The sequence below is a fragment of the Aspergillus mulundensis genome (genome assembly GCF_003369625.1).
Source record: "Aspergillus mulundensis strain DSM 5745 chromosome Unknown scaffold_9, whole genome shotgun sequence".
Classification (NCBI taxonomy): domain Eukaryota; kingdom Fungi; phylum Ascomycota; class Eurotiomycetes; order Eurotiales; family Aspergillaceae; genus Aspergillus; species Aspergillus mulundensis.
This window is the reverse complement of record NW_020797897.1, coordinates 1,552,662-1,577,299: the sequence shown is the minus strand read 5'-3', so window position 1 is coordinate 1,577,299 and position 24,638 is coordinate 1,552,662. Positions and strand designations below refer to the sequence as shown.

The 24,638-nt window shown below is 52.8% G+C and overlaps 9 protein-coding genes across 9 annotated transcripts; 7 read left to right on the top strand and 2 right to left on the bottom strand.

Moving 5' to 3' along the window:
- Positions 1-820: 820 nt before the first annotated feature.
- On the top strand, positions 821-2,299 carry DSM5745_08325 (RNA-binding protein; the record flags this gene model as incomplete). Its single annotated transcript, XM_026750341.1, has 4 exons — positions 821-901; positions 963-1,119; positions 1,179-1,374; positions 1,435-2,299. 4 exons carry the CDS (start codon positions 821-823, stop codon positions 2,297-2,299), a joined length of 1,299 nt encoding a protein of 432 aa, XP_026601345.1.
- A 757-nt stretch (positions 2,300-3,056) lies between these two features.
- DSM5745_08324 (uncharacterized protein) lies at positions 3,057-4,558 on the top strand (the record flags this gene model as incomplete). The annotated part of the gene is made up of 3 exons (XM_026750340.1): positions 3,057-3,497; positions 3,561-4,357; positions 4,435-4,558. The coding sequence occupies 3 exons, from the start codon at positions 3,057-3,059 to the stop codon at positions 4,556-4,558; spliced, it is 1,362 nt and encodes a 453-aa protein (XP_026601344.1).
- Positions 4,559-5,855: 1,297 nt separating this feature from the next.
- DSM5745_08323 (uncharacterized protein) lies at positions 5,856-8,596 on the top strand (the record flags this gene model as incomplete). The annotated part of the gene is made up of 4 exons (XM_026750339.1): positions 5,856-5,984; positions 6,043-6,383; positions 6,442-8,054; positions 8,109-8,596. 4 exons carry the CDS (start codon positions 5,856-5,858, stop codon positions 8,594-8,596), a joined length of 2,571 nt encoding a protein of 856 aa, XP_026601343.1.
- A 793-nt stretch (positions 8,597-9,389) lies between these two features.
- DSM5745_08322 (6-phosphogluconolactonase) lies at positions 9,390-10,187 on the bottom strand (the record flags this gene model as incomplete). The annotated part of the gene is made up of 1 exon (XM_026750338.1): positions 9,390-10,187. The coding sequence occupies one exon, from the start codon at positions 10,185-10,187 to the stop codon at positions 9,390-9,392; it is 798 nt and encodes a 265-aa protein (XP_026601342.1).
- An 813-nt stretch (positions 10,188-11,000) lies between these two features.
- DSM5745_08321 (uncharacterized protein) lies at positions 11,001-12,454 on the top strand (the record flags this gene model as incomplete). Its single annotated transcript, XM_026750337.1, has 2 exons — positions 11,001-11,048; positions 11,102-12,454. The coding sequence occupies 2 exons, from the start codon at positions 11,001-11,003 to the stop codon at positions 12,452-12,454; spliced, it is 1,401 nt and encodes a 466-aa protein (XP_026601341.1).
- Positions 12,455-14,082: 1,628 nt separating this feature from the next.
- On the top strand, positions 14,083-17,593 carry DSM5745_08320 (WD repeat-containing protein; the record flags this gene model as incomplete). The annotated part of the gene is made up of 4 exons (XM_026750336.1): positions 14,083-14,240; positions 14,330-17,076; positions 17,126-17,373; positions 17,459-17,593. 4 exons carry the CDS (start codon positions 14,083-14,085, stop codon positions 17,591-17,593), a joined length of 3,288 nt encoding a protein of 1,095 aa, XP_026601340.1.
- Positions 17,594-18,828: 1,235 nt separating this feature from the next.
- DSM5745_08319 (putative MYND domain protein) lies at positions 18,829-20,682 on the top strand (the record flags this gene model as incomplete). Its single annotated transcript, XM_026750335.1, has 1 exon — positions 18,829-20,682. One exon carries the CDS (start codon positions 18,829-18,831, stop codon positions 20,680-20,682), a length of 1,854 nt encoding a protein of 617 aa, XP_026601339.1.
- A 157-nt stretch (positions 20,683-20,839) lies between these two features.
- DSM5745_08318 (pre-mRNA-splicing factor CWC22) lies at positions 20,840-23,453 on the bottom strand (the record flags this gene model as incomplete). Its single annotated transcript, XM_026750334.1, has 2 exons — positions 20,840-21,534; positions 21,626-23,453. 2 exons carry the CDS (start codon positions 23,451-23,453, stop codon positions 20,840-20,842), a joined length of 2,523 nt encoding a protein of 840 aa, XP_026601338.1.
- Positions 23,454-23,824: 371 nt separating this feature from the next.
- DSM5745_08317 (uncharacterized protein) lies at positions 23,825-24,066 on the top strand (the record flags this gene model as incomplete). The annotated part of the gene is made up of 2 exons (XM_026750333.1): positions 23,825-23,827; positions 23,878-24,066. 2 exons carry the CDS (start codon positions 23,825-23,827, stop codon positions 24,064-24,066), a joined length of 192 nt encoding a protein of 63 aa, XP_026601337.1.
- Positions 24,067-24,638: the final 572 nt, after the last annotated feature.

Below are 24,638 nucleotides of genomic sequence, written 5' to 3'. Positions count from 1 at the left end.
CTGCCTTCACCCTCTTCGATCTTCCTCCACCACCACCGTTGATCATGCACGACATATCAGGCTCAGCAGGCTTCTTCCGATCCTCTCAATTTCAGACCCTGGTCGAGTTGACACATCCTCGTCCTCTCGCGCCGCCAGAGCTGCGCCCTGTTATTCGTCAGCGGGCTCAGCGACCTGTCGGTGACCCTCTTATTCTTACCTACTCTTTGCCATCCGCCCCTCAATGAGGAACTCGCCGTTTTTCCAATCTTCTTCTTCTTTGACTCTCGTTGCTTCACCCGTTTCCACAATCTGTCATTGGGCCGATCCGAACGGCCACCCCGGCGGCTGTGGCTGTTGCCCTCTTTCCGGGTTATTGTGGTTATTGTGCCTCGATGTAGATCGAAGAGCCTTCATCCCAGCTCCAGCTCAGCTTGCTCCTTCTTGCCTCTCGCTTGGATAATCTTGCTTAAAGCCTGGAGGCTTCTTCTCCTTTCCCTGGCATCGCTCTTCCGTGACCTAGGACTTTACTGCACCACACGAGGACCTTTTGCTGTTTGGCTTAGCGTTGGCGACCGCTGATATTGGTACATCTGGAGCAGTGCGGCACGCTTTGCCAGAAGCGAAAAATCTGGCCCTAGTCATCCCTGACTTCAATTGACAAGCAATATCCACTGTCTCACGCCACGGTTGCCTGGTTTCACCACTTTTCCCGGGGTTGTGATATCAACTGCCCGAGCGGATAGGAACTCGTGATTCTGCTCGAGGACCTGCGGCACTTGCATTATATCATTCTCAATCTGTCCACACTCCACCGAGAGAAACTGGTGCTACCAAATCAATGTCTTCTCTTCCGCGCGGAAAACCCCGTGTATCGAGAGCCCGAGGAAGCGACGAAGAATATGTGCTGTTCCTCCAGGGTGTGAGTTCTTTCTGCTCCATTTGGAACCCGTCCTAGTAGCTGTGACTTATCGAGAAGGCAGATTCCATCCCGCTGTCGCTGGCAGGAGCTCAAGGACTTAGTGCGTCAAACGGCACTACACATTCGACAGGCAGTAGTCTACGATGATCACCATGGATTCCCCACCGGGCTGGGCCAGATCATTGTAAAGGAAGAGGGCGAGGCCTGGCGAACATACCGTAAGTGCGATGCATTATCTATTTTCATTACGAATAGCTGACCAAGAGGCGGCTTATAGACAGACTATCCACAAACGGCTGGGAAGGGCAGAGCCTGGTGGTCACACTCGCGCGGACGAGCTCGCCGACCCGACCAATTGCAGGGCCTACAAAGAGCCCAGCATGCGTTATACAACCTAGCTACATAGCAGGTTATTCGACCCCGCCAAGAATGGCCCGAAACAGCGCTATACCACCCTCTCCCATAAATACAGAGTAAGCTTTCTTGATCTTGTGATTGATGTGTGTCGAGTGCCTAGGCTAACCGTACCGTAGTCCCGTTACACCGTCTAGTCCAACCTACCGCAGCGCAGAGTATAGCGCTATGGTCAACCCGATATTTCTCTCGCATCAAGCCTTCATGCCCGCTTTTACAGATCCGTCACAGGTGGTTCCAAGAGTGCCGAGCTCACCCACTCCCTCCTTATGCGACCCAATGGCGTTTGGCCTTATCCCTACATATGCCATGTCTCACCAAATGCAGCAACCCGTCATAGCAAACAGCTTCAGGCCGAGCCACCTCAGCACTACCCCACACAAGAGCCCGTACAGTTACAACACCAGTTTCCCACCGTCATACTCTCGCCAAAATCTCCGCCGCAGCGTCATAATCCAGAATCTTAACCCAGCAACCACGGAGGAGGGTCTGCTGAGCTCCCTGCAAGAAACCGTTACTGTGGAGCATTGCGAAATGCTAACCCCGCACGTGGTGACCACGTCTGATGTTCAGCCCACTCGGAGCAGGCTCACTGCGCGCGTCACGCTTCGCTCTGCAGAAGAAGCCAAGCGGGTTGTAGCTTTGTACAACAACACCATCTTCATGCGATCCAGGATCCGTGTCAAGATCGACAAGAGCACATCGCGCACTTTCTCATACAGTCTTACACCCGATCAATACGCTGCATACCAGAACGAGATCTCTATCTGTGCAAGTAGAATAGATCAGCTGCAGCTCACTCCGCCGACAACGCAGGCCTCGTGCTCAGACACAGATAGACCGGTTCAGGGTCATGAGCATCCACGATCTGACGTTGCCGAGCTCTGTCCCAAGCCAAAATCCAATTCCAAGCCAGCTGATAGCTGCCAGCCACTGGTAGTCAATGGGTCTGGGCTCGGAGGAAGAACCGCCGTGGCGATCTGATGCGTCGCTTTTCCGCCCATGGCCTAACTACCGAGGCTCTAGCTTGTCATATCTTCCTTCTACTTACTGTGATCTACAGATGGTGTGTTATTTGTCGCAACTTGTCCTGTTGGCTGCTTCCTAGTTTACACCCTTTCTATATAGGCAGGCTACGTACCGTTATAATATAGGTGTAAGGTTCGGATATGGGAAAGATTCTTTCAATTGTCTATAGTATAGTCACTTCAAGCAGCCATGATACTTTGCATAGACACCCCGACAGATGGGCTTATCATCATATACCAACCAGAGGGGGAATTTGTTGTCTATGCCAAACGGCCCTCTGGGCTGTGAGCCTGCGACCTGGGTCATCTTTCCAGGTTGTATTAAGGATGTTGGCAGCCAATAACACTTTGGAATTGCTGTCCGGTGCATCTTGTTAAACCATTGTTAGGCTAACAACATAAATAATAATGTCTTTGACTGTAAGCTTTGTTCGCAGTAACCGTTGTTGTTGACTTAGGAGACTCTAAAATCGCTACTAGTCTAGCGCTGCAGATAACTAGCGCGGACGACAAGACAAGATCGAGACTCCGCTCTGCATTCCTGGCAGAAAGACCCGCCACCGAGATATTCTCCAGCATCTGATAAATATTCTAACCCCTTGCAGCTTTGACATCTAGCCGTGGCCCATCTCTCCGGTGCTGGTTGACCGGAAGATGGTGTGTTTCCCACCCCGTTTGCATCCCAGCTCATCGCCGCCTCGACCGACGTCAAAATGTCGTCCCAACCACCCACCGAAGCTCAACTGAACCTGGCTGCTCTGGCCGAATCTCCTTCACCTCGGACGATGCGAGGTCTGCGTAAGATCCAGTCACATCAGCACCTATCCTCTCGCCCTCCTCTATTCTCGCAAGTCTCGTTCGATCGCGCCTCCGCTGGGCCCGAGGGGCTCTCCAAACCAGCCAAGCTGGACTCGCCTGTCCGGCTCCGGACACACCGTCGCGCGAGGTCAAACAGCGATGCTTCGTCTCGAGATTCCCCGAAACTAACAGCCCGGCGTCCTGGACGAAAAACTGGCTCCGGATTTGGGTTGAAGAGGTCGCTTCTTGAGGCTCTGTTGCGAGACGGACCACAACAGGGGAACGTTCAAGAAGCGCTCCAGGAGTTGCGATACCTGGTTCTCTCGACAAGAGTTGAAGCTGACGGTGATGGCATGGTACGATTCACTTATTTTTCGGGACTTTTGTCTTGTGCTAACTAACTTTGTGTGTACATCTAGTCAACGTACCGAGTCTATCTATGGCTGATCCTTCTCGATATTCCTCCCCTCCCTACTGATCACTACCTCTCCCTCATCCATCGCGGCCGTTCTCCTGCGTATGCAAAAATTCGCAACGATACTTTCCGCACTCTCGCCACAGATCCGCTGTTCAAACGTCGCGTCACAGAAGCCAGTCTTATCCGACTGCTTAATGCAGTAGCATGGAAGATCCACGATGCAAAGAACAAGAACAAGGCCAAATCCCGTTCATCCTCACGCCGGCGTGAAATGGAGCTTCTTATCAATACCCCGCCAAGCATCGCTGAAGAAGAGCCCTCCACTGATGGCATGACCCCCGACAGCATGGCCAGCAGTAATAGCGGCACATCAGCAATCAAACCCGGCATCACCAATGAGACAGCAGTATATGTGCAGGGTATGAACGTCCTCTGTGCTCCTTTTCTCTACGCTGCCCGCAGCGAAGTCGAGGCCTTTGCGCTCTTCCACAGCTTCGTCACCCGCGAGTGCCCTGGCTACATTCGCGGCGCTATGGATGGTGTCCATCGAGGCCTCAATCTCGTCGACCGATGCCTGGAGATTGTCGAGCCAAAGCTCGCTGCCTACCTCTTTTCCAAGGGGCTACAAGCGAAACTTTACGCCTTCCCGTCCGTCCTGACTCTCTGCGCCTGTACACCTCCTCTGCCCGAAGTCCTCCATCTGTGGGACTTTCTCTTCGCCTACGGCCCGCACCTGAACATCCTCTGCATAGTCGCACAGCTAATTTTGATGAGAGACACTCTCCTCAAAAGCTCAAAGTACGTAATCAGCGTTTGTCATCTCTGCTTCTCCGATCTAGGTCGACTCGACTAACGCTTTCTCGCAACCAATTTAGTCCAAACAAGATCCTCCGATCTTTCCCACCCCTCGACGCCAAAGAGATCATTGCTCTAACCGTCCTGATTGTTCGCAAGATCCCCGAACCATTGTACGCCGAATTGATTGACCATGCTAAATAATCCGCGTGCATGCACTTCAACCCCAAGCCTCGAAACTTATGAATGCTGTACATGCAACTTTCGGTTCTTGTATTATTTACTTACTCTTTTCCTTTTTTTTCTGGTTCTTCTTAATTCGGGTCTGTATATGTTACCTATTGGGCTCTTACTGCTTATGCACGGCGTTTCGCTAGGCTCGGGTTTCCTTCTCACTCTTTGGTTTCAACTTCATGGAGGCCTTTATACTTATGTTGTTCTATTGATGATAACATGATTCATTGAATTGAATGACTAATGAATGAATGAACGATGGGTTGCTCTACAACTGGCTTCATATGTACTGTATTCATCTTTTAATGGTTACATGGTGGTCTGGACGTAGTCTAAAACCTAGATACTATCATACAGGCCAGAGGTTGTACCCTGGACTCCCGAGACTCCAAATGACCATGAGCCAAAAACGTGCTATTCCAGTGCTGTCTTTTCCCATCCTCAGATGCTTGCGGTAGTATGTATGAATGTCTCTGGACCTGTTGTGTTTACCGTGGCAGCGCAGTATGCTAGCTCCGCCCTCATAACAAGTTCCATCCACTACTGTATTGCACATGGACGCAAAAAACGGAATTTAGGCTAGACAGAGCGTCACGGAGTGTAGGTAGTAAAAAAGAAAAAGAAAGTGGCGCCGCCCGGAATCGAACCGGGACCGACACGGCCACAACGTGGCATCCTACCTTTAGACTACGGCACCTGATTGTTATATTCTTGGCAAAATATTGCGCATATAACGCTAGTAACAAAATGTCAGCTATTCATATTGAATTTAAACTCTTGGCAGCAGTGTCTATTCTAGAGACAATACTCAACAAATTCCCCCCTTGCTTGGCACACAATGATAATCCAATATCTCCAGGTTCATTCGAAGGATCATGTTTGTGCGAAGTGAATCCTATTAAAATTGTTGGGTCATAGATGCGCGTCCCAGGGTGTACCGCATCGTCGCATCCTTCGAGCACAAGGCTACGATTCACAGCGGCCCATTGGATGAAAAGGGGGCAATCAGACAAAGCAGCACACAAACAAGGTTGTCCGGGACTCCTCTCAAATCTCATCGCTCCTGTCAGCCAGTCCGAATCATAAGGCATGGCATCTGTGCGGCGGTACCACCGGAGCCTGGACAGCCTGGCGTCACAGACACTCCTTTATGATGGGATGGCCGATTGTGCGATTCTGTCCAGGCTTTCGGCGAGGGATACGACTTATCCTGCCCCCTGCGATCTCCGATTATGTGTCTTTCATCCTTCGGTAAGGCATCGCAAAAATGGCTGAAATAGCCGATACGGCCGCAAGCATCATCACAATATGGGACCTGGTCAGCTCGGCCGCCAAGGTTCAAAATACACAAAAGAGCTGGCGGCATTATCTCAGTGAGCTTGAGAATCTCGGCCATGTACGGGAATATGCTGCATCTGTAGAGACATTTCTCGACTGACTGCTCGAAGTTCCAGTCCGTACTCGGAGATATAGTTGCGAAGTCACAAGAAGTTCGCAGCCTCCAAATTGAAGTCAACGAGAAGAAGGAAAGCTTCATCGACTATATCAATAGAAGCCTGACGCTTGTTCGGAACCAGGCGCTGTCTATTCTGCACCAAGTCCTTGATCCGAAACAGAACGGGATTCGCCGTCGCGACCGCTTGAAGAAGTTCGTTTCAAAAGGGGCAAGATATCTCCAGTTCCTCCTGAAGGAGAGCGACATTAAGAATCTGTTAACTGCCGTCGAGCACGCCAAATCAACTCTCCAGTCTGCAATCTGCATAGCACATCTGCATCTGGCCATTTCCAAATCGCTGTAGGGCTATTCTTCTCCAGTCATGAGTCCCACGCAAGCTAACCTGAGGGTTGAAAAGAAATCAGGGGGCTGGGAAGCTTGAGGGAAACCTGGACATTGAAAAGACGCTCTTCGGCATCAAGGATCAAATGATAGAGCAGTCTCAAGCTCTAAATGATCTTCACAAGGCTCAGAAGCTCGATCGAACGCCGGTTCAAATCATTCGTTCTACCTCCGTTCTCTCGCTTCCCCTCACGAAGACTATAGAAAACCAAGATGATGCACTAGAACCGACAATTCGGGGCATGGCCCTTAAATCCGCTGAATATCTAACACTGTCTACTAGCCATGTAAGTGGCGGCAGAATGGGCGACATTGCAGACGATAACCCACAGGATTGCATGATAAAAATATCATTCAACCATGGTCAAGAAGACAATAGTCTTTCGAGCAGCAACGACGAAATGTTTATGTTCGACACTGGGAGAGACAACGACGCGCCTGGGACAGACATGGGCACAGTCAATCTCCATCCGAAAGCCGATTATGGCTCGGGGGAATGCGCGCAATTTGATACCGACGAGTCTCTGAGAACTCCCAAAATGACTCCGTTTACAGCGACTTCCGACTTTGAATACGCCTGCAAAGAAACTATAGAATTCGGACAACGATCAGAAATAATCATTGCTGACGGGGTCGACCTTGAACGAAGCAAGGACCCAGAAACCGGGCAGTACCTCTTTTGCGTCGAACGACTTGACATTGCCGACTGCCTGCAGACGTTCTGCTTGCAGGAGCCTTGTCCTCCCTCGCAGCATTGTGGACATATCACGCTAGCTAGTCTAGAGGAGGATCCGATCCAAGAACAGCTGCCGTGCAAATCTCCACCAGAGTATGGCAAACATGATGAGCCCAATCAACGTGATTCTCAGCTTTTGATACCTCTCGAGGGGGTAGAGTACTCGTTGACTGTTTTTAGCAAATGTGGAGACCAGGCCGAATGCACACATACGCTGGTCGAAGCTACGAATCGGAGTGCCTCCCGATGCGCTTCTCCAGTCAAGCTTCTCGCTCTTTTCAAGAGTCTTGATTCGGGTACTCTGAAAATTGACCTTGGGACAGAGATGCTTGCACAGGTGCCGGGAGACCATGACCTTGATCGGGCGGACGCAGATACCAGCGAGGAGATTGTTCGGGAGCCGGAGAACAACGACCGTAGTCGAATGTATGAAGACGCCAGCGAGGAGATTTCTCAGGGGCCGGAGAACAATGACGATAGGCGAATGGATGCACACGCCAGCGCGCCATTTCCACAGAGCCCAGCACCAGGTGACGACGAGTGCGCATTTACAATGGTACGAAAAGTAATCTGCGGCCAACTAGATGAGATACCAGCCACGGTGGAACTACGTACTCTCCTGCATTATGTCTTGCTAGTGCATAAGTATCAGTTAGGAGGCGCACCTCGCGAACAGGCCAAGCTATGGGCTCGATCACTCAGTCTCAAAGCCCGCGAGCATTTCAATTCGGGTGACGAGGGTGAGGGTGCTATCTTCTGGCTCTGGATTTTCTGGAAGCTGGGAATGCAGACCAGCTTCAAGGCACTGTCTGGGGCTATCCAGAAACATGCACGCGGGCCAATCGACCAGATGGTAAGAGGGTACCAGCTATCACTATCACAACAAATTATAGGTGAGATCGAGGGCCAAACTTGAAGCGATCAGCTACCAACTGATAACAAATCAGACCAGGTCGAGGAAAAGAGGATATCAGCCCTCTCCAGGATACAGGATGTTGTAGATTCGCAGATCGCGATACACAGACGCGCCTACGAGGAAGTCTTCACCGCAACCCTGCCCACCGAGCCATTTGGGTTCACTGCCCAAATAGGCATCCTGCAGAGCTCCCTTATGTTTGGATACCTCACCCTAGAAAAAGAGAGGTGGCTGTGCTCCGGCAATACCAGAACCTTCGAGGGTGTCAGCTTCGCAAATGTCCGCGACTGTGTTCGTTCTATGGTGAACCTGGAAAACTGGGCGATAGGGACGATAACGCTCCCTGACCGGATGTCTAGACTATTGGCTGGCCGGCTAGAGACCGAGCAGGCTCTAGATGCTGCTCTACATATAGAGGGGACGTCGGGTCTGCTCTCGCCCGATCCCATAGAGAGGCTGGTGGATCTGATGGCCGAGTTGGAGATGGGGGGTTGGGGCGTTGGTTTGGATTCTGTTTAACCTGCAGCGTGCTGTGCCTATATTTGTTATTGTCTAATCCTATTTTAATTTGGAACGGGATACGGAGATGTAGAGATTTGACAGTAATAAATAGTTTGAAGCAACCACCCAAGCCTCACTAGGATCAAAAGCTATATAAATGTCGAAATACCCGCTCCGGTCCAATTCAGACCACATTCATACCTTAGAAGCAACAGTCTAAGCTACTTTGTATACTTGTCCGCAAACCAGTTGCTTGTGTGGAAGGAAAGGTCTAAGTGGTGCAGAATAGGCTGGGAATAAGACAATTAAGCTGTGGTAGACTGTGATCGAGCAAGTATCTACCTTAAGCTTTGGTGGATCGAACATACAATTCCAAGCAGATAGTGCTTGTCATCTGGCTAAATGCTCCATGGTCGAGACAGACCGGCAGAGCTATTAATTTACCAAGTATCAAGACCCTAAGCTACGTGCAGTGGCATTGATGCCATTATACTTACTATACGCTTGCGCAAAGGGCCGAGAGACAACCATGCTTCGAGGTGTCTGATGAAAAACAGGTACCTAGACGAAAGTGAGGCCGAACCTGCTGTAACTATCCATTGTTTGGACAGCACTGATACATCGACAGTGTATAACCCAACCATGGCAGGGTTGAAAAATAGACTTGATCCACAAGGATAGTCATTTAAAGTAGAATACCAGCCTCTTAAATCTATAGTGTAACGCATAACGCATACAGGTGGATGCACAAAGCATCAGTAATTGACCAACACTTTTGAGCTAGCAATAGCTCATAAGGCTCCTGGCTAAATTACAGGCTTCCCCGTCTCGGAAACGCAACCCCCTCGACAGCCGCGTGGTCGGTGAACCAGGTGACTTTCTCACCCCCGCCCTGGTTGACCAGCGCGGACGGAAGACTCCTCCCTTCTTCAGCATCAAAGATCTGCTTAAGAATATCCTTCTTTCCGCCTCCAGTGGCGACAAACGCGATGCTCACAGCATGCGTGACGACAGGCAAAGTAAGTGTGATACGCTTTGGTGGCGGCTTCGGGGAGTCGCTGATGGCGGACACCCATGCGTCCTTCTCGCGCAGCAGTTCGTGACCGGGGAAAAGACTGCAAGTGTGGCCGTCTGGTCCACAGCCGAGGAGGATAAGGTCAAAAACAGGCAGCTTCACGCTGTCCTTGGCCGCAAAAGAGCGCATCAGATCCTCCTGGTACAAATCTGCAATTTCCTGGGGGTCGGCATTGACATGCTTCTCATCGATAGGGTGCACATTGGGAGAGCCCAGATCCGAAGGGATCTTGTCGAGCAGCTCATCCTTCAGAAGACGGTAGTTGCTGTCCTCGTGGTCGAGAGGGACGGCGCGCTCATCGGCGAAGAAGATTTCCCACTTGGAGAATTGAGCGGTATCCTCGGGAGTGCCGTCACCAGGAGCAAGAAGGGCTTTGGCGAGAACAGTTGGGAGAGAGCCGCCGGATACGGCGACGCGGAAAGTGTCATGACGGCTCAGGGCCGAGTTCTGGTTGCGGAGGACATAGGGCCGTAGCTGCTTGGCCAGGGCATCGGTGTCCTGAAAGCTGAGGAGGTTTGGAGCTGGGCCAGGCATAGTGACGGTGTATTGATTGTATATCTGCTAGAAGGTAAAGGAATAATGGAGGATACAGGCTGATAAGAGAGAGGTTGAAGAATATGAGCGAGCGCCTGTGAGGTCACTGAGGGGTGGTCTCGGTCAGAGCTAAGGTGGGGTGGCGGGGCAGGAAGGACTGGATTCTACTGCGTTGCAACTTGCCGGAAGGAGGCCGTCGGCTCGGAGACAACCATGCCATATGGAGTATCTAGATAGATGTAACCATGATGAAATTTGAGTTCAGATGAGGCCTCAGGGCCATACGGACCAGATTGGGAAGCTGGTGCCGCTTTAGGAAAGGGAAGGGAAGGGCCCGGGGAGGCAGGTAAGAAAAAAAGAATAAAAAAGAAAGTGGCGCCGCCCGGAATCGAACCGGGACCGACACGGCCACAACGTGGCATCCTACCTTTAGACTACGGCACCTGATTGTTAGAAATCGGGTAAAAAGATTTAATATATAAGCAAAAACATAAAAATGCGGACAAAAGGGGCAGAATTGCTTGAGGTCTAAGCTCAAGGGGAATGACTTTCTATCATTATTTCTTGTCAAATTGAGATTGCAAGTTGTTCTTCATCTGCCCTTGGTGGCACTACTGTTAAATAGATTCTAAATTATCTTAATGGCCTGAAATGTCCTGCTGCTTCCCTGCAGGAGTAGGGGAATGCCAAGCTTCGATTGTTGACAGTGCGTCAGCGCGGTTCGATTTGATCTCCGAGGGTCAGTCTGCATGCCTGCTCCTTTTCTCCTTGTTCCATTCCACTCGGAGCTGAAACGTTTCAACCATTGGAACAATGCCAATCCCAACGCGCTCGGTCTCCGGAAAAGAAATCCGGAAGCAGGTAAGATCGGTCCAACCCTAGTCCCTTAGATCGTGGCTGACAGATCTATGAAGCCCTCCACTGTAGGGCGCACCATTCCAAGCCTGAAGCCGCCGGCCACACCCCAGGCAAATGAAGAGAGTCCGTCCAAAACCGCGCCCTCAAAAACCGCTCCATCTACGAAAACCGCTACATCCACTATTCCAACCCGTCGCCAAAGCCTCATCCGCCCGAGTCAGTTGCAGTTGCGAACCACATCTTCTGCCAAGCCCACCACTCTCCCCGCAAGTACAAGAATTGTTGGACGCGGTCCGACCTCCCCAGTCAAGCGCGATGACACAGCTAGACAGCAGAACGGAACTCCGACCTCTCCGAAGAAGACAGAGATGCTTCCTCCCGCGCGACCGGTTCGTTCATCCTCTCTGAGACAGCCGACGAGCTCAAGCTCTGGAACATCGACAGTGCAGCGGGGACATGCGAGACATAAGAGTCAGATTGTCACGCCGGTTCCCAAAGCTATTCAAACGCCGTCGACAACGACGTCAACGGCGGCCAGGTCCCGAAATCAGTTTCCTACGCATCAACAGCAGTTCTCACCGAAGAAGGCACAGTTTCCACCAACCATAACAACGCCCTCTGCCCTCTCCAAACAGGCCTCTTCCTCGATCCCTTCGTCCTGGCCAGAAATAGCGGCGCTACAGACCGAACTTCTTCAGCTCAGCCTTTTACATATAGCCGAGCAACGGCACAACGACCAGTGGGAACGAGATGCTGAAACGCAATTACGGAAGAAATATAACTCCGTGGCGGACGATTACAGGGCTGTCTTGAACGTGGAGAAAGAGTCGCAAAGAAAACTCAATGGGCAGGCGTTGTATTACTGGCTCAGAAATTCGGGCGAGCATAACGGGCAGCAGGGATTTGCGCAGCAGGTTCAGCTTCTATCTCAAATTTCTCAGGAGGTGTATGGTCTTAGTGACAGTCACGGGCGGTACACAGTGGCGATCTTAGAGTTCGAAGGCTGGCTTCGGCGAGTTGAAGAAATTCAACAGGCCCGCATGCGCGTAGGACAAGGAGGCGATGACTTCGTTGACCCTATTGACCGTGAGTGGAAGGAAGAGACCAGAGCCTTGATAATGAAGCTGGAACTGGCATCCAGGCAACTGCAGAGTCTTGATATTCTAGGCTACGGGGACGTGGAAGCGCTCAACAATTCTGCCTTGCTTCGAACGGCCAAAGGTCTAAATGATCTGATCAGCCAAATGATCGAAGAATTGAGCGTCATTCGCAGGATTGAAGCGGACATTATGAAATCCGAAAAGAGTCGGGTTAGTCAGCTAGCTTTACAGTTGGTTGAGATGCAACCGCGCGAGGATCGAGCAGTGCCGAGAACTGGACTTTGGACACGATCTGCGCTCAAATCCTGACAGGCGGACTGATTCACGGACAATTCATGCTACTTGCCGTTCCTTCCCCAAGACGTATGGTCGCCGAGGCCTTTATCAGGTTCGAAGCAGGGGACAGAACCTGTTTTGCTGGTTTCCCGTATATTATGGTACTACCGCGAAGATGCGGACTCAGTTGCACTGGATGCAGGCGCGCGTTCGACTAGAGTTGCGTTCCCAAGGGCCATGGAGAGAAAACCTGTTTTTGCAGAACCCTTCCCGGTGTTTGACAAGTTCATCCATCGCCGGTGGTGTGGACAAACGGCGCATAGGGTGGCCGTTCGAGTAGGCTAATCCTGCAATGCACTGCTGATATCGAGTGGACTCGTCTGTCTAGAGTCTGGTCCTCTCAACCGTTCCAGCTGCGAGATGTCTCAAACATCTCGAGGTCGGCAGGTCTCACATAGTTTTTAGCCACCCCAATCTGGGAAATCTGGCCTGAAATAGAGAGCACGCCGCCATCGGACGGGGGCTCTGACTGACCGTGCTCCAAGGCATAAACCGCAGGGTTCCCGTCGATAATATAGTCACAATATAACTTACTCTGTATGTCTTGGAGAAAGCACTGGAACCTGAAGAAGCGTAGAATCCAAAACTTGGGCCAGACTAAATTGTGGAGCCCGGGTGGCTGACTAAGTGCCGCTGACGGCTCCAGCCTCGATTCAAGGTTGCGCCCAAATCAGGTTTTCCAGCTGCCACTACGTCATGTGCTGGGGAAGATCAAAAGAAAACCGTTGTTGCCAGAGCCAGAGCATGCCGGCAGTAGTGGCCTGTCCCTCGCTGTGTCCTCAGCTGGCTACCCCTCCCCAACATCCAGGATGGAGGGCGAGAGAGCCCGTCCAGACCGCGATAGAAGCGCCCAGAAACCCTGGCACTGGCAGGGCTGCCAGCTGCCAGACCCGCGCACTCAACCACACCACGGGCGACAGGTGTGACATCACCGGCCAATCTTCTGTTCCTTATTCTGTTGCAGCAGCAGCTGATGATGCTGCGAGTCCGGGAGTCTGGCTCTGGACGGTGGGCGCATTCTCTGCTCCGTCAAAGTATCGAGCCTCACTACGGCCATCCAGCCAGTCTCCGTCCGGCGTAGTCTACACTAACTGGTCTCCGTAGGATCAAACTGAGGCCACAAAGACACAAACAGTGGATCTCCATCCATCAGTTCCTCTGCGCGCCTGCTTTTCTTTTGCTTTTCGTCCACAGCCTAAAGCGGTGTTGCTTCCCCTCCCAGGCTCTCCCCGTCCCAGCCAGCGCCTCCCGGCCAAGCAATCATCGAGCAGCTTCTCTGAGACTCTGACCTGCCCCTGATCTCATTAGTCCTTTGCCCTTTCTTCCCCGCTGCCACCACGCTCGATTCAGTTAGGGACGGCCACTTTCTCGATATCTGTTGTGCGTCTTCTCAGATTCTGCCTCTTTCCTTGTCTATTTTTATCGCCCGTGACTCTTTTCGAAGTTCGAACGTCGTTCTTTGATGTCTCCGTAGCCGTGCCGTATCGTCTTCCAAGGCATCGCCTGGCGTCGTCACTCGGGCGGATCGGTGACTGTAAGATGATCAAATCCTGAACGCTCTAGCAAGGCAGTCTCTCGCGTCGGCCGACGTCGATCAGAAAATGACAAGGTCTCTGTACGACCGCATCTGGCGCCGGGAAGCCGGAGGAGGCTCGACTTCGGCCAACATTCGTGGCATCTACGGTTCCAAGGAATGGGTTAGCGAACTTGACATTGTGAACGAGCTAGGAGGGCATACCGGGTGTGTCAATGCTTTAAGGTATGGGCGACCCAACCATGTCCCACTTTTCAGCATCATTTTATCGACGCTTCTCAATTTCCACCGTCTGGGAAACTGACGCTTTGCAGCTGGTCACGTTCTGGTCGACTCCTCGCGTCGGGATCGGATGATTTCCATCTCAACATATACTCTTACCAGCCGGACTCATCCACAGCACCCTTTGCACTAAACACCAGCGTCTTCACCGGCCACACAGGAAACATTTTCTCCGTCGCGTTTATGCCGCAGTCAAATGACCGGACCCTTGTGACTGCTGCAGGCGACTCTACCGTGCGAGTTTTCGACATTGAACATTCCAGCCGTTCCGGCTCCCAGGGTGTGCCGCCGGCGTTCTCCACTCAAGCGGGCAACCAAAACCTGAACCGTTTCTTCGGTAATACACGATGTCTTGGTGTAGGCAATACCAACGCGCGCATATATCGGAGCCATGCGGATCGAGCCAAGCGCATCGTGACCGAGTCGTCCCCGTACCTCTTCCTGACCTGCTCCGAGGATGGTGAAGTTCGCCAATGGGATTTGCGCCTGCCTTCCTCTGCATACCCAAAACCTCGAGGTGGTCTTTTATACATGACGCAGCGAGCGGGAGAAGGGCATGATGATTCTAATGTCCCTCCGCCACTGATCTCGTACAAACAGCACAGGCTCGATCTTAACACCATCTCATGCTCGCCAAGCCAGCCGCATTACATTGCATTGGGTGGGGCTCACTTGCATTGCTTCCTTCATGACAGACGTATGTTAGGTCGGGACGTTTCGAGTGAACGGGGCGACCCCGGTACATCCCCTGGCATAGGAAGCAGCCACGATGAAGAGTTGATGGGTCAAGCGACGCGGTGTGTGCGAAGGTTTGCGCCGAACGGGAAGCAACGGTCCAAGTCACGGTATAAAGGCCACATCACAGCGTGTAAAATCAGTAATGCCAACCCGAATGAGATGATTGTGAGCTGGTCCGGCGAACACATATACAGTTTCGACTTGGTCCAGAGTCCCGACGCTCTAGGCACGCAGGAGCAACGACCCCCCGTGCAAGCTAGCTCACGTAAGAGACGGGGCTCCAAGGACAGAAAGCGTAAGCGCCAACCTAGGACCTCGCAGTCCTCCCAGTCCAGCGGCGGTAGACGCAGGTCGGCCCGGCGAAGCGAAGAAACGAACGGAGAAGAGGAATTAGCGGTTCGAGTTCGGTATGGGAACGGCGAAACAGAGAATATTCCGCTGCCCTCGTTGTTACACGAAGGTTCCACCGCGTCTGGCGTAGCTTCGACGCAGGCAATGGAACGGGCGAGGTATTCTGTGCTCAATGAGGCTCAAAGACATAGTTTGCGCATAGCCAAAGGTCTCGTCAAGCTTCGAAAAGCCCTCTTCTCCCTCGAAGCCTCGGCCCGTGAACAAGCCGATATGGCAACTCCGTTCTCTGTTGTCGCTTTCCACGACTCCTTCTCTAACGCCTTGATGCGCGCACTGACCTTCTTGCCTCAGATCGAGGAGATCATGAGAACCTGGGGATACCCCATTAACCCAACTCCGGAGGTTGTGCGTGTGCAGCAGACGCTGCGCCGTAACCGGGAGTCGACATACAGGTTTGTGCAGGCCGCTGGCACGCTTGCGCGGGCTCTAGGTGGGGACGTGCAGGATTATGGAGTAGACGACGACGTTCTGGAGAAGTTTCAGCGGATCGGGCCTGCGCCGGGGGAGGATAACGTCATTGGTCGGAGAGAGCAGTTTGGGTATGACTTCTTGAAGGCTGTGATCCTGTTCGTTGAGGGGGGCCGCGATGCTGTCCTCGCCGGATTCAAGCGCAGCGCCACCCATGGTCGGAACCGAGACCGATTTCCTATACCTGAATACGCAGACGAGGGTGCTCTTGAGGCAGTGCTTATCCCGTACCTGCGTGACCTCGCGGATAATACCCCTGTGGTGAATGTTGATAGTTCCAGATTCGAGTATGATGCGACCCGTATACTCTTTCCCAGCCAGAAAGCAGCAGTGGATGCTTTTGAGAATGTCATGAAGGGCGCGACTCCCAATGGAACTGCGACCAGTACACCGGACGAGGATTGTCGTACTAATGGGAGCGATGGGACAAACGAGTCCGCCGAGTCGGTTGCTAGTTCCGTGAGACCGAATAGAACAACTCACTTCTGGCTCCTTTCAGTTGGCCGTGGACTGTTGATGGATGCGGGGGAGGGCGTGAATTTCGAGTTCGTCAACCGGTGTTTTGGAGGTCTCAATGCCACCGTTGAAGATGATTCGGAGGGCGAAGTAGAGGTTGAAAGATCGCAGAATGACACGGAGGCCAATGTCGAAGAAGACGCCATCCAGGATATCAGCTTGGCCATCAATGGGGGCTCTAGTCAGCAAGCTCGCCGTGCATCCAGGCTAGATGAGATCCTGGATTCGCAGACACCAATGAGTACCGACACGGGGAGTGAAGGCGATGGCGATGAGTTTGGAATTGGCGTTGACACAGACTCTTCGGATGAGAACGAGGAGGACGAGGATGAAGACGACGATGACGACGAGGACGAGGACGAGGACAGTTCCGAATCGGATGCTGCAGAACGCCTATTCCGGAGTTACGGTTTTGAACGAAACGGACGCGAGGACGTGGAGATGCATGTCCCATGCTCGTCGCACACGAGGGTTTATCGCGGACATTGCAACGTCAAGACAGTCAAGGATGCGAATTTCTTCGGGCTCAATGACGAGTATGTGGTGAGCGGTAGCGATTCGGGCCACTTGTTCATCTGGGAGCGAGACACCTGCAAGCTAGTCAATATCCTCAAAGGAGATGACGAAGTGGTCAACGTCGTGCAAGGTAAGTCATCATGTCAAAATGAACGTTGAACACGTCTTAATGTGTGCAGGACATCCTTATGAGCCTACCATCGCGGTTTCAGGAATCGACGACACCATCAAAATTTTCTCACCGGACCAACGAGCCCAAGAGGATGCCCGTCGGGGTATCAACGTCCTCGACCCGAATAACCCGGCCAACACGCTCGGAGCTGGCTATGGGGGGCTGAAGAGTGCCAAGTGCATGCACGATAGCTACCGGATTATGAGCGAGAACGATGTACAGCGACAGGGGGGGATGAGTGATGCCTTTGTGACTGTAAGCGTCCCACTTTCCTGTCTAAGAAGTCTAGAGTCTAGACCCATCTAGACTAGACACTTGCTGATTGACACCTAAACAACAGAGGCAAATGCTGGCCCAATTCGCAGCTACTGTGCGCCAGCAACAGGGCGGGTTGGTCCCGGGGGAACACTCTAGGATCGTGCTAGATGAGAATTGCAGTGTAAGTTTCCCCCAATTTCCTGTTATTGGATGTTAGTGAGCAAGGCAGGGTTTATTGACGGACATGCATCGGCGTAGGTGATGTGAGAGAAAGACATCCATCCTCGACCTATTCTTCAATGCAAAGTAGAAGGGAAAGGGCAAGACCATAAGATTGTCATGGTTTACCCTCTTCATCCCGTGCCTAGTACCGCCGTTAGCTAGCTTTTATTTCGTCTCTTTCTTTACATGATCATCAAAAAAAGAGTTTAATGTTTTTTCGTGCCTAAAACCACCTCCGAAGTCCCAATGGGACTGGGTTGTCTAATAATAAGAGCGAGACGGGCGTGGCTATTTAATTTAGTAGCAGAGCGATCTTCAGCCACGACGTCAGTGGCTTGGGATCGGACGGCAGGCATTCGGAGACTGTATCCACGATCTCTAAGTGCGTGCCTGTCCTGTCGCTCCCTTGCTGCTGATCTCGGCGTTTTTTGTCCCTTTGGGTAAGACGGTTGGGGCTTGACAGGCTTGATAATCAGGCCCGGTTCCTGTGCATCGTTGCCGCTCTGGGGGAGTGAAACGGTGGCTCTACGGAGTATATAAAGAAATAAAGAAACAGAGGATATTCTTATCATTCTGATACACATGCTGCGTCCTGACTGGCGGCCCACGCATCCGTAGGCCGACTGTGTAACTCGTTGGGTGAGTTGGTTGGATGCTCCCCCAGCCCTAACTGTTTCCCCCCGGCAGCCCCGAGGCAGCAGTTTTACTGGACTTTCTCCGTCAAAGTATTCATATAATAAATAGAAAGGTCTACACACTCAAGAAGTGCACTGCTGACTCTTAGCCACCTGTTTTGCTAAAGAATGGCGATTATGGCACTGACTCGAAGAAAGATCATATGCAGTTATGTGCACAAGTATATGTCAGCTGCATAAAGCCGCAGGGGATTTGATTGGCGGGTCTGATGCCGAAAGTGGGGGATGAAGATATTTCGACATTTCAACGTTCGAGATTCTTGAGATCCTTAAGACACGCTAGCCGATTCAGATCGTCCCAGTCTTTCCTGAGAGGTCCTTATTGACGGATTGTGTAGCCGTTGACGTTTTAGTCCACTCCGTACAACGGGTACGTTTTAGTCCCTAGCTGCCAGGCACCGGAACTGAAATTTTATAGATCGCGGGGCAGAGCGCAGGGGGAAGGAACACCGCCCGTCTGTACCCACAGCACGAGGCAAAAGGCTACTACTGTTACGCTCAAGGCCCTCACCATTAGAAGAGACCGCAAGACGAAATGCAGATGTCTTCGGAATACAACGCGGAAAAGCTCCTGCAAGAGCGCGCGTCCGCAACAGCCGAGCTCTATGCAGACCCGCACAATCCTGCGCGCCACTTAACGCGTGCCTGGATCCATGCCTGCCTCGGCTTCCCGGATCTTGCGTCTGCGGATGCATACCGTGCTCTCTCGTTGCTGGACAGCGTTGTTGATCCAGATGGATGCGAGTTTCATGCTCGGAGGAGGGTTGAGGAGGGCGAAGGGGCGTCTTCTGATCCGGTGCCTCAGGATGAGGAAGATGAAGAAGATGAGGATGAAGATGGCGGCTTCGAGCCCACCACCGAAGCCGAGTACAGGTCCATGATTGGTGGTGTCTACCAAGTGCTCGTGGGCAATCTCATCGAGTGCGGGTGTCTACGCGATGCGTATGAGTTTGCTCAGCGTGGAATAACCTTGCTTGATGAGCTAATGGCTGAAGGGACAGAGACCAAGGAGCAGAGTGAACCGCGGCGGCTTCTTAACATCTGGAAAAATGAAATCCAGCTGGATTATCTCAGTGCGAAGGGGCTGGATGTGACGAAAAAGCTTGAGGAATTGAAGATTAAGCAGGAGACTGATTCGTCAAACGATGAGAACGACGAGGATAGAGTCGACCCCAGCAAACTGCGAGCGCAAGGCTTCGCCCGCAGAATCCTTTACCCCTGGAACGAGCACGAGCCAGACCGCAAGTCACCTGAGACCCTGCGTCTCTTAAACGAGCGGCTCAAGAAGATTGCACCTAAATGTGAGGTGCGGGCTGTTGCGTTGCCTGTACTCCACGATACCACCACCAGGGACGAGAACGCTGAAAAAGACGGAGAAGAGGAGGTCTCCATCCAACTCGGCCTCTTCGCCAAAGAGGACCTCGCACCAGGCGAGACAATACTCCACGAGTCCTCTCTCCTAACAGCAACAAACCGCCTCCACGACGACACCTGCGACGCCTGCAACGGTCCCTTACCACCCCTTTCCTCCGAAAATCCACCCGTCGCCTGCGACGAATGCTACGACATCATCTTCTGCTCACAATCCTGCCACGACCAAGCCCAGGAAACCTACCACGGCGCCGTCTGCGGGCTGATGGAGAACCTCGAGAGCATCGGAAAGGACATCCCCGACGCAAAGGACAAAGCCGACTACCTCTACCTCCTGCTCCTCGGCCGGGCACTGGCAATGGCCCAAACACAGGGCGTGAACCCCCTCGAGCTCGACGAGATCAAGTACATCTGGGGCGATTTCGTCCCATACGACCCGAACACACCGCCACCCCTGGGCCCCGCTCTGTGCCATTCCCATTCCCATTCCCATACCGCCTCCCACGCCCAAGATCCCAATGCTCTGGAAATCCAAAAACAAGCGACCCTCCCCTTTAGCTTCCAGCTCTCGATCCTGCAGCCGATGCGCCTAATTGAGGAAATGGGACTGGATCCGTACATGACGCTCGAAAACTACGATACGTGGATCCTGAATACACTGTACGCCAAATTCCGCGGCACCGCGTCGGGACGGCTCTCGACGTGGGATGGCGGGCCGGAGACGTGCGCTGTGCACCCGCTCTGGTGTCTTGCGAACCATAGCTGCGATCCGAACGTGAGGTGGGAGTGGGGCGGGGAGATTGCGTTTGTTGTTCGGGGTGATGACGAGAGGGCTGGTTGGAAGAGGGAGGGTGAGGAGAGGGAGAAGGCGAAGGGGGGGATCAAGAAGGATGAGGAGATTCTGAACCATTACTGTGATATTGGGCTGAGTGTTAAGGATAGGAGGGAGTGGGCCGCTGGGGCGCTTGGGGGGAAGTGCTTGTGTAAGAGATGTGTTTGGGAGGCTGGCGAGGTTTGAATATTTACGAAGTGAACGGTTGCGCATGAAAATAGAATGAATAGAGATAGAATGCTACACTCAATGTATTGGTACGAGTAATGCCAGATATGCTAAAATACATCGTTAAGAGAAGAACAGCCCGATTCCCAAATCCATTACCGATTGCATGCACGTTTTATATCGAGATGGTAGTATTACCGACGGGGCGGGGTGGAGGGGGATCGTGCCCGCCGACGGGGAGGCGGAGATGCGGAGAGAGGTGAACTGGAGTTTCGTCGGCGCTGGTTTCTACTATAGCGAGGGCTAGGCGATCGCGTGACAGAGTAATCTCTGCCCCGACGGCCTGGCGGAGGACGTTGGGGTGAGGGAATGCGCCGTTCAGCCCTCTTAGGGGGAGGGGACATCGATGCTGACGAGTAGCGTCGAGGAGCAGGTGCTCGGCGCGGCGGTGGAGAGACAGACCGCGAGGGTGATCTAGAATAGCTACGGGCTCTTCCGCCTCGTCGGGGAGGAGTGACGGAGCGGGAGCGGCTGCGGCTCCGGCTTCGGCGTGGCGGTGGAGATCGAGAGTCGACACGTCCGCGGCCAGTTCGAGGGGGTGGACTGCGGCTGCGAGATGGAGACCGACTGTACGAGACCGAGCGACGGCGGGTTCGCGGCACGGGGGATCTTGAGCGCGACCGCGAGGCGGTATAAGAGCTTCGGCTGTAGCTGCGGCGGGATGAGCCAGATACAGACCGCGAGTAGGACCTGCCGCGGCTGACTGAACGTCGCCGACCGCGGCTGCGAGAAGGCGAGCGGGAGTAGGACGGGGAGCGAGAGTAAGTATAAGAGCGGGATCGAGATCGAGATGAATAGGATGAGCGTGAGCTGACAGACGCAGAGCGCGCAGGCGGCAGGGCAGGAACCTCGGGTTTGGGCATGTTCTTCAAGAACTCGCGCAACTCCTCTGTCAATGCACCGAAACCGATGCTGGTAAAGTAGTTGATCGAGAAACGGGTGTTGCGCGGGTTGTCCGTTGGGAACAAGCCCTCGAAGCTTGAGCGCAAAAGCTCGTCTGTCATGCGTTCTCGTAGCTTTGGTAGACCAAGATGCTCTGCAAGGTCCTGGAAAAGAATCTTGATGAAGATACGACTGCTCGACGTCGTCTCCTCCTCGTTTAGGTGAATGATCGACAAAACGTGCCAGCCGAGCGCATCAGTGCTCAGCATGTGGCCGAAGAAGCGGGCAATATTGCGCAGACGGTTGGTTTCGTATCGATGGATGGTATCGTAGTACTTGGCGAACGCATTCTCGAACAGGTCTGACCAAAGGCGATTGATCTTTGCAAACCTCTCACCGATAAGTCCATAGAACTTGGAGTATGTTCGCTCTTGAGAGCAACACTCGATGACCATAGAAGGAAGCTCAGGTTCCAGGCCGGCTGGCAACGAGATTTTCATCAACTTGTGGCAACATTCTTCAAAGTCGATACTGGACATAATGGTCAAATATATAGTTCGGCGCAGGTTCACGAGATCTGTATTGCTTTGATCCTTGATGTCCAGCTGCCGCTCTTCTTCAGACTCCTCGTCCGAACTCTCGTCACCGTCGTCGCTCTCATCTTCGTCATCGCTTCCTTCGCCAAGAATCTCAGCCTTCAGTTTCTTGTAGGCCTCCTCGTGCTCCTCCCACTGGGCGTCAAATTTGAATATGTTCAGGCTGTCTTGAGTCTCAATCTCATCATCCAGCCCAATCCGGTGGGTAATCTGATCCTCCTCTTCCACCAAATCAAGCTCCTCCTTGACAGCCGGGTTATCCTTGTATCGGTCTTTGCGCACCTGAAAGAGGACTTCAACCATATACTGCACACGCTTGTCGATGTCGGCCTCGTGGAGAATATTCCTGAATTGGTCAAACACCGCCAACGCAATCGGACCACTCATTTCCTCCAGATGCTGGCCAACCTCTCGCGTTAACCCGACAGCAATCTCAACACTATCATCGGTGGGCTTGTGAAGCAGGAGGAGTAGGATTTGCGCCGCAAGCATTTCGTGTACCACCTGTTGGTTGCATAGATGAGCGATGAATGTCGTCGACGATATGCACACCGCCTTGTCGTTCCTCTTGAAAGCCTTTCGAAACTGAATGATTAATCGACTTAAAAGTAGTTCTCCGACCTGCGGTAGCTTGGTATTGACGATTGCTGCCATGGCAGCGTAGATGGGTGTGAACGGCAAACTTGCCGCTTGTGCCTTCATAATGCTCCGGCAAAACAAACCACGTCCCCGGACCAGGTTCTCGCCAAACAGTTCTGGGACGATATATTTGATATTCGACACGTTGACCTTGTTGATAAGACCGTTGATCGACTTCTTCAGAGCCTCCCAAGCCATCCGCTGGTACTCTTTGCTGGTCTTGTCTGTGATCTGCGCTTGCAGGGCGCGGAGCCGCGCAGGAGGAATGTATGTACCTCCCGAGCGCATGTTGAGGAGCTTCTCATATTCTGCTTTGGCCGATGCTTGTTTCTCCTCCTCCGTCAGCGGCTTTCGTGCAGCTTCCTTCTGTTCATGTTGACGCACTCGTTCCGCCAGCTGGTGTTCACGCTCGAGCGCACGCCCGGGGTCGATACGCGGCACGTCGCCATCGGCTGCTGCTGAGTCGCCAGGGGGCGAGCGACGCCGATTCGGTGAAGGTGAACGAGAGGGCGGCGATCGCTTTCGTGAGCCGGAGGGTTGAGGGGAGTAGGAAGCGCCTGGGGGAGGTGTAGGCACGCGCACGGCCGACTGCAAAACAACAGAATCCGACATCTTCTAGTGCCTCGATGAGATGTAAGTTCCAACCCGAGATCTCGAGCTGTCGAGCTGGTCGAGCTGGGATGAAGTCTGACGGAGAACTGAGGCGGCGAAGAGTCTTAGCGCGACGGCCCCACGTGACCATTCAGGAGCCAGGCTGGCCCTCTCTCCTGCGTGTATACAACGAACTGCTTAGGACGTCGCTTTGCCTCTGTTTGGTCTCAAGCTCTCTGTCACTATGGTAAGAGCTCACTTAGCTCGTGCAAACTGCTAGACATGTGAGATCCAATCGCTGACCGCATTGCCAGCTGGGCCAACTCGTGGGATCCGCCATGCTTTTGGCCGCTACTGCAATCTTTCTCTACTACACGGCATGGACGCTTCTCATGGTACGCATTCCTTCACTCTGGTTTCTGGGAGATCAACTAACATATACCAGCCGTTTGTTGACCCTGGTCACCCCCTCCATGCCTTCTTCCTCCCTCGCGTTTGGGCCATCCGCATCCCCGTGTTCCTTGTCCTCCTCGGCTCCGCTGTTGTCGGCACGTTTATCGGCATCGTCATGATCAATAGCAACAAGAAGAAGGCTGCCAAGTCCAAGGCGGCGGCTGCAAAGAAGAAGACCTGAAAATGCCGGCTTGTGAGGACGAGAAGGGTGTGTATAGGATGACTTTCTGGCCCCGGGGGCGCTTCTTTATATTTGACAACCTGTAACAATAGTTCTTCTTTATTACGCTTATAATGCGCTTCAAGAGGCAAGATCCCTCAGAGTTGAGTTGGGCTGTTTACCTATACCTTAATGAATGCATCTATGGTCCGGCGCGTACTAGGAGAGACAAAGCAAACATATGACCCCCAAGTCTTACATTGCTGACATGCCTCTGAAACAAGTAGAATAAAGACTTGACCTGGTCACCAGCGTCATAATGCATTTGACTGTCGCACTGACCTGGCAAGCTGATAATGGACAACCTCGTGATCCAGCTCTGGGCCTCTGGCTCTGGATCACGGGATATGGCTCTCTTCACCGAGTGCGGCTGGAACCGGCCCTGGTCGCCTTTGAAGATGTCCTTGGAACCATAGGAGAAGAGGCAGAGAACCATGGCATTTGGGCATTACTGTTGAGCAATGCTATTTGGCGGGCTTGGGTACCGAAATCTCACCCCTCATGTGTAACGCATCGTATTTTTGTTGTACCTA